This window comes from Salmo salar, chromosome 06 (genome assembly GCF_965601325.2).
Source record: "Salmo salar chromosome 06, fSalSal1, whole genome shotgun sequence".
In the NCBI taxonomy this organism is placed as follows: domain Eukaryota; kingdom Metazoa; phylum Chordata; class Actinopteri; order Salmoniformes; family Salmonidae; genus Salmo; species Salmo salar.
The window spans coordinates 43,180,161-43,188,266 of NC_138296.1; the positions used below are offsets into that span (position 1 = coordinate 43,180,161).

An 8,106-nucleotide genomic window follows, 5' to 3' on the forward strand; every position below is an offset into this window, starting at 1 on the left:
AAATAGTGCTTGAAAATGAGGTTTTGTGTTTAATGTTTTCAGGAAATGAAGCAAGGTTTCAGAAATTGTGTTTTAGCAATTGAGAAAAACTGTAACTTGGGTCAAACGTTTCGGGTAGCCTTCCACAAGCTTCCCACAATAAATTGGGTGAATTTTGGCCCATTCCTCCTGACAGAGCTGGTGTAACTGAGTCAGGTTTGTAGGCCTCCTTGCTCGCACACACTTTTTCAGTTCTGCCCACAGAGGTCAGGGCTTTGTGATGGCCACTCCAATACCTTGACTTTGTTGTCCTTAAGCCATTTTGCCAGAACTTTGGAAGTATGCTTGGGGTTATTGTCCATTCGGAAGACCCATTTGCGACCAAGCTTTAACTTCCTGACTGATGTCTTGAGATGTTGCTTCAACATATACACATAATTCTCCTGCCTCATGATGCCATCTATTTTGTGAAGTGCACCAGTCCCTCCTGCAGCAATACCCCCACAACATGATGCTCCCACCCCAGTGTTTCACGTTTGGGATGGTGTTCTTCGGTTTGCAAGCCTCCCCCTTTTTCCTCCAAACATAACGATGGTCATTATGGCCAAACAGTTCTATTTTTGTTTCATCAGACCAGAGGACATTTCTCCAAAAGTACAATCTTTGTCCCCATATGCAGTTGCAAACCGTAGACTGGCTTTTTTATGGCGGTTTTGGAGCAGTGGCTTCTTCCTTGCTGAGCGGCCTTTCACGTTATGTCGATATAGGACTCGTTTCACTGTGGATATAGATACTTTTGTACCTGTTTCCTCCAGCATCTTCACAAGGTCATTTGCTGTTGTTCTGGGAATGATTTGCACTTTCTGCACCAAAGTACGTTCATCTCTAGGAGACAGAACGCGTCTCATTCCTGAGCGGTATGACGGCTGGATGGTCCCATGGTGTTTATACTTGCGTACTATTGTTTGTACAGATGAACGTGGTACCTTCAGGCGTTTGGAAATTGCTCCCAGGGATGAACCAGACTTGTGGAGGTCTACAATTAATTTTCTGAGGTCTTGGCTGATTTCTTTTGATTTTCCCATGATGTCAAGCAAAGAGGCACTGAGTTTGAAAGTAAGCCTGGAAATACATCCACAGGTACACCTCCAATTGACTCAAATGATGTCAATTAGCCTATGAGAAGCTTCTAAAGCCATGACATTTTCTGGAATTTTCCAAGCTGTTTATCGGCACAGTCAACTTAGTATATGTAAACTTCTGACCCACTGGAATTGTGATACAGTGAATTATAAGTGAAATAATCTGTCTGCAAACAATTGTTGGAAAAATTACTTGTGTCATGCACAAAGTAGATGTCCTAACCGACTTGCCAAAACTATAGTTTGTTAACAAGACATTTGTGGAGTGGTTGAAAAACTAATTTTAATGACTCCAACCTAAATGTATGTAAACTTCCCACTTCAACTGTGTATATATATATATATATATATATATATATGCATACATAAACATTCATACATATACACATACATATTGCCATACACACATATACATACTTTTTTTTAGAATATACCTTTATTATTCCCTGCAAACCCTACCCCCCTTCCCCCTATTGGAGTACACTAATAAACAATAACACTTAGGCTTCTACCTTCAGTTTATACATATTATACACATTTTACAGACACAATCTTTCAATAGTTATATTTTGTTTGTTTTTAGTCCTTCCTCTATTTCTGATGTCCATCCAGTTTGATTTCTATTTGTAACTGTGCTATTTCACAACATTTCTGAACCTATATACATTTCACAGACCACATATGTTATACATTGGTTATCTTGTTATTAGTCCCACCCTTCAGCTCCATTCAACCCCTCCCATCTATCTGTTAACGCCATCCATTTTGGATTTCTATTTGCCATATATTTTTCAACTGTGCTGTGATGCTTCACAAAAGTACTGAACCTTTCTATTCTCATAGCTTCTACAGATTGTAAATTAAAGGTAAACATTTTTGCAAAAATAACTATGTAATAAGGGTCGTCTAAAGGAGACCAAAATGCGGCGTGTGAAGTGCTCATATTTACTTTTAATGAAAACGCTTTGCAAAACTAACAAAACAACCAACAGTCCCGTCAGGTACAAACAACGAAATGGAAAACAACCACCCACAAAACCCCATGAAAAACAGGCTGCCTAAGTATGGCTTCCAATCAGAGACAAATTTAAAACACCTGCCTCTGATTGGAAACCATACCCGGCCACAACATAGAAAATACAACATAGAACGACAATCTAGACAACCCACATAGATAACAGAAAACCCAAAATACATAGACAAAAACACCCCCCTGTCACGCCCTGACCAATCTACTATGGAAAAATGACCTCATACTAAGGTCAGAACGTGACAAACTATTATATTATTGATTGATTGACTATGACTTTTCAAATCACCCAGTATTGCTATCTGCAGCGTTAGTTCTAGGTAAATGTTGCAATTCTTCAGCCATTCCTGGACCTGTGACCAAAAACTAGCTACATATGGACAGTACCATAAATGATCTAATGTCTCTGCCTCTTCACAGCAAAATCTGCAGCGCTGGGAAGATTATATCCCCATATATATAACATTATATTGGTTGCAAGAATAATAATTTAAATTGAAAAATTTGTTTTGAAGTTTTGAATCCGGCATTGTTTCGCGTGTCAATTCATAAACCATGTGCCATGGAATGGGTACATCGGAAATCTCTTCCCAACTATTTTGCAATTTATACGGCACAGCTGTCAATTTTTAGGTCCTTAAATGAAATTGGTATATGTTTTTATTTATCACAATTTTCCTTAACTATTTATGGTCTTTAATGCAGGGCCGACAGACAAGTTAATCGAAAATAAAAAATTGACCGTAAGTTATCTTTAAAAGAGTGGAGGCTTCTGAGGGGAGGACGGCTTATAATAATGGCCGGAATGGAGTCAATGAAATGGTATCAAACACCTGGTTTTCATGTGTTTTGATACCATTCCATTTTCAGGCATTGCACTCCATTCCAGCCGTCCTCCCCTCAGCAGCCTCCACTGCTTTAAATATATTTATTTCTGTGAAATGTATTGAAAGTTCCCAGAATTTTGCAACCCTAGTCAAAATACTGCTGGCCCTCCTCTACTCCTCTGTTGTTAGATTGTGAGTCTAACCAGCCCAAACAAATCTACCCATCCATTAACAATCTTGATAATTGGCCTTCAATATAACACAAAGTTATTTATCTTTATCTCTATTGGGATCCCCATTAGCTGACGCTATGACGACAGCTAATCTTCCTGGGCTCCATGAACACAACAAAACATAATTTACAATTTACATAGAAAAACTGTACCACAATTGACGGTAGTAGACAATACAAACACTTGACATGTAGACATTACAGACATCAGTGTTTGATTGGTCTGGTCAGGGTAGTTTGTTCAATTGCAGTTATGAAGTTATCATAGGTCTAGTAGTTTAGGGTAGTTAATAAACTACCTCAGGGCATTATGCTGATTTACGCCTTTTGATTCATTCACTCATTCTCTCCCCACATCTCCATCTTATTGCCTGAGACAAAACATATTTTAGTAGTAGTCTAATCAGTCTCTGAGTTACAGAAGGGTCAGATGTGCCCAATCCTGTCTGCTCTCTACTGCCGTCAGCATGGTGATTGGCTGCTCTGTCGCCACGGAGACGGTGTGGTGTGTGTAAGCGGTGGAGACATGACTGAGGTGTTCTTTGTTGTGTGCTTTAAATTTACGCTGTTGCTTTCCAATTTCTTTCCAAGTGTTGTAAGATTCTGCTGGTTTCTCCTTAAATGACTGTTTTTGTTCAACAGTCTGAGGGGTAAAGTACCTCGCTCACGGCTGGAGACACTAATACTAATACCAGCAATCTTCCAGACACCTTTTTACCTTTCCCATGGTTTAGTTTGTGCCAGAATTTCATCGTATGTTTCCGTGAGGAAGAATCGAGCTTGAGCTCCAGGTTGAATGGACATATCAGACACATACGAATATATATCATATTTTATGTTTGTGTCATCCTGCTTAGTGAAATAGATAGCGTACTGGTGAGTAGAGTAAGAATTACTAGCATCGTTGTGATTGGAGTAGAATCCAACCCACGAGTAATAGAAATCAGTCTTCCAATCGGTGAAGGTCTTACTGATGAACAGGCGAGCGCAAGCATAGCCGTCTTTAGTGTAGAGCTGCAGACTGGCGTCATACCCCTCTATGCCAACAGGAAGCTTCCTGTCTGCGTCATCATACTTAGGTCCGCTCATGAAGACATTTGACCCGTCCTTGGAGAGGAGCTTGACCTGTAGGCCGTGGTTAAGGTATTGGTTGGTGTCATAGGTTCCGTAGCTGCGCTTGTCAAGAGAGAGAGATTCAAGATTATTTTTAGCGTTATTAATAAAGAGGGCCAGCATTACCCCCTCATCCAGCAGGCTGTCAGGGACATTAGCCCATCCGAGCCGAGCGTACCCACTTTCTGTGGATTTCACCTGGAGCACAACAGCATAGCACTCTGTGTGGTGGTCATTCACCACTGCCCCTTTCATTATAGCAGTGGACTCATTCAGAGTCATTCTGCCTGCGTCTTCAACCATGTATGGGCTATCAGTGGCGAAGCAGTTCTGGGTGAAGGATGTGGAGTCTACGTCATAGCCGGCAGCGTACAGAAACGCGTGCACACTGTCCACCCTGTTATTGCTGAGGGTCCTGATCTCCCGCAGGAGGGCGGAGCTGATTTGGTAGGTGTTACTGGGGTCATACTCATTGCTTCCTCGATAGTGCTGTGTTATGTAGACTGCCTCTAACAGTAGACTGTTGGGGTGTGTTCTGACAACTAACCTGTCCATGTTCCTCTCTAAGTTTCCTGGGGTAAGGTAATAGCTGTGAGTGACATAAGGATAGAGTGGGTATGCTGTTCGTGTGTTGATATTCCCGACTGCGTAGTAACCCTGATTGTTCTGATCTTGCAGTGGTGGAAAAATGTGTTCATTGTTATTAAAGTAATGGAAGCCCCAGTCTCCCCTTTCTGGCGAGAACGTTGGTATGAGTGCATCGTTGTTATCGACGTATATGCCGCCAGAGACAAAGTGTAGCAGCATTAGGCCATGACGAGGGAATCCGTGGCCAAACTCGATGTTCCTGAGGTCTTTTATTGAGTTAAGGACAGGTATGTCTGCAGACGTTAAGGCCAGTGGTAGCAACAAGAAGAAGATGCAAAGCAAGGCATTTCTCTCCATGGTAATCCTGTGGGAGAGAGAGACATACAGTATGATAGCAGCAGTAACTCAAGTCTTGAAAATGGATTGATTGATTGCATTTAGAATTGATTGATTACAACGGCGAAGGTGCATAAAGATGGAGGAATTCAGATATGACGTTTTTAGCACCACTCACAGACCCACAAACTACTGCGCGCGAAATGGTTCAATGTGTCAATAAATCTACTTTTCCCATTTTTTCAAACTGCCGCCATCTTGGATCTAGAATTAGGATCATGTATACTGTGCTAATGCTGATACCAAAAAATAGTAACGCAGAGCAATGTATGGCAAATTTAGCAAATTAGGGTTTTGTGGTAAGTACATGGGAGTCGCCATCTTTGTTCACTAGTGATGGGGGAAAAAATCTATAAATGTACATATCACAATAATATTTTGGGACAATATTATATCGATATACACTACCGTTCAAAAGTTTGGGGTCACTTAGAAATGTCTTTATTTTTGAAAGAAAAACACATTCATTTGCCATTAAAATAACATCAAATTGATCAGAAATACCGTGTAGACATTGTTAATGTTGTAAATTATCATTGTAGCTGGAAACTGCTGATTTTTTATGGAATATCTACGTTGGCGTTGTGGCGTACAGCAGGTCAGCCACCAGGGGGAGACTCGCCAAGGCCTGGTGACAGACGGAGTATACATCACGAGGCGATGGCTCCATCTGCTGGACGTGCCAGGTCTCGATGGGCTCTCAAACCATGACTAATTGGGGCTGATTGGGGAGTTGGTGAGTAATCAAGGGCTGATTGCTCACCAGCTGTACAAACCCCATAAAGCTGCCAGAAGGGCAGCACACAGGGAAGGACTGGGGGAAGTAAGTTGACTTCTGTGTAGTTGGAGATGGTGCCCAAGCAAAGATGAGGGAGTATGTGTGCCTGACAGGAATAGCACTGTAAGACCCGGAGCCCAGATACGCTATCCCGGAGAGGGTCTCATAGGGGAGACCTATCCTTTTCTTTTGATTTATTATTTAATAAACACCCTTGAAACAGAGCTAATCATACTCTGTCCGTGTCTGATCTGTGTAAACGTCTTGACCAAACTCCCTGGTCTGCCACAGCGTACAGAGGCCCATTATCAGCAACCATCACTCCCGTGTTCCAATGGCACGTTGTCTTAGCTAATCCAAGTTTATCATTTTAAAATGCTAATTGATCATTAGAAAACCCTTTTGCAATTATGTTAGCACAGCTGAAAACTGTTGTTTTGATTAAAGAAGCAATAAAACTGGCCTTCTTTAGACTAGTTGAGTATCTGGAGCATCAGCATTTGTGGGTTCGATTACTGGCTCAAAATGGCCAGAAACAAAGACCTTTCTTCTGAAACTCGTCAGTCTATTCTTGTTCTGAGAAATTAAGACTATTCCATGTGAGAAATTGCCAAGAAACTGAGGATCTCGAACAACGCTGTGTACTACTCCCTTCACAGAACAGTGCAAACTGGCTCTAACCAGAATAGAAAGAGGAGTGGGAGGCCCCGGTGCACAACTGAGCAAAAGGACAAGTACATTAAAGTGTCTAGTTTGAGAAACAGACACCTCACAAGTCCTCAACTGGCAGCTTCATTAAATAGTACCCGCAAAACACCAGTCTCAACGTCAACAGTGAAGAGGCGACTCCGGGATGCTGGCCTTCTAGGCAGAGTTGCAAAGAAAAAGCCTTATCTCAGACTGGCCAATAAAAAGAAAAGATTAAGATGGGAAAAAGAACACAGACACTGGACAGAGGAGCTCTGCCTAGAAGGATAAACTTGGATTAGCTAACACAACGTGCCATTGGAACACAGGTGGTTGCTGGTAATGGGCCTCTGTACACCTATGTAGATATTCCATAAAAAAATTGCCGTTTCCAGCTACAGTAGTCATTTACAACATTAATAATGTCTACACTGTATTTCTGATCAATTTTATGTTATTTTAATGGACAAATAAATGTGCTTTTCTTTCAAAAACAAGGACATTTCTAAGTGACCCCAAACTTTTGAACGGTAGTGTGTGTGTATATATATATATATATATATATATATATATATATATATATATATATATATATATATATATATATATTATATATATATATATATATATAATTTATATATTTTTGGAAACTATTTTTGTAAAATATTTAACAGTGTTTATGATCTTAGATCTGTTGGATCTGATTACAATGAGATGTTCCCTTTTCTGTTAAATTCTTGCTTGTATTATGCGTGCGGTTAGGAATTGTACTGCAAATTCCTAACAGCGATTGAGCACTTTGAATCTTAATTCAGAGAAGATATTTAACCTACAGTAGCAAAAATATATAACTTATATATAAACACTGTTAAATATTTTACAATTCCTAACTGCACACAAATAGTAAGAGAGTTTAAGAGAAATAGTATCTATGCGTTAGTAAATGATCTTCTCTTACCGTGTTCCTGGTGAACCGTCCTCTGATCTGGTGAACCGTCCTCTGATCTGGTGAACCGTCCTCTGATCTGGTGAACCGTCCTCTGATCTGGTGAACCGTCCTCTGATCTAGTGAACACTGAACCACCTCACCTCCTTTTATAGCCCGGCAGAAGACTGACGTCTCCAGGAAAGGAAATGAGTCACACATTCACCCACTAACCTGGCAGACCGCTCAGGTGTGTGTTTGTGTATGCCGCCAAGTTATAATCAGTTATAATATGCTGCTAACAGGTTCACCTTTTTACACTTGAGCAGAGTGATAAAAATGTTGCGCAGAGTGGTCATGAGACTCACTATTTCACTTTCAAATGTATGCTAAGCAAAAACCATTGATT

General features: G+C 40.7%; 1 protein-coding gene across 1 annotated transcript; it reads right to left on the reverse strand.

The window, feature by feature from the left end:
* Positions 1 to 2,052: 2,052 nt before the first annotated feature.
* On the reverse strand, positions 2,053 to 7,856 carry LOC106607322 (uncharacterized). The gene is made up of 2 exons (XM_014204173.3): positions 7,731 to 7,856; positions 2,053 to 5,275 (listed from the first exon to the last, which is right to left on the reverse strand). The coding sequence occupies exon 2, from the start codon at positions 5,266 to 5,268 to the stop codon at positions 3,925 to 3,927; it is 1,344 nt and encodes a 447-aa protein (XP_014059648.1). The 5' UTR covers positions 5,269 to 5,275; positions 7,731 to 7,856; the 3' UTR covers positions 2,053 to 3,924.
* Positions 7,857 to 8,106: the final 250 nt, after the last annotated feature.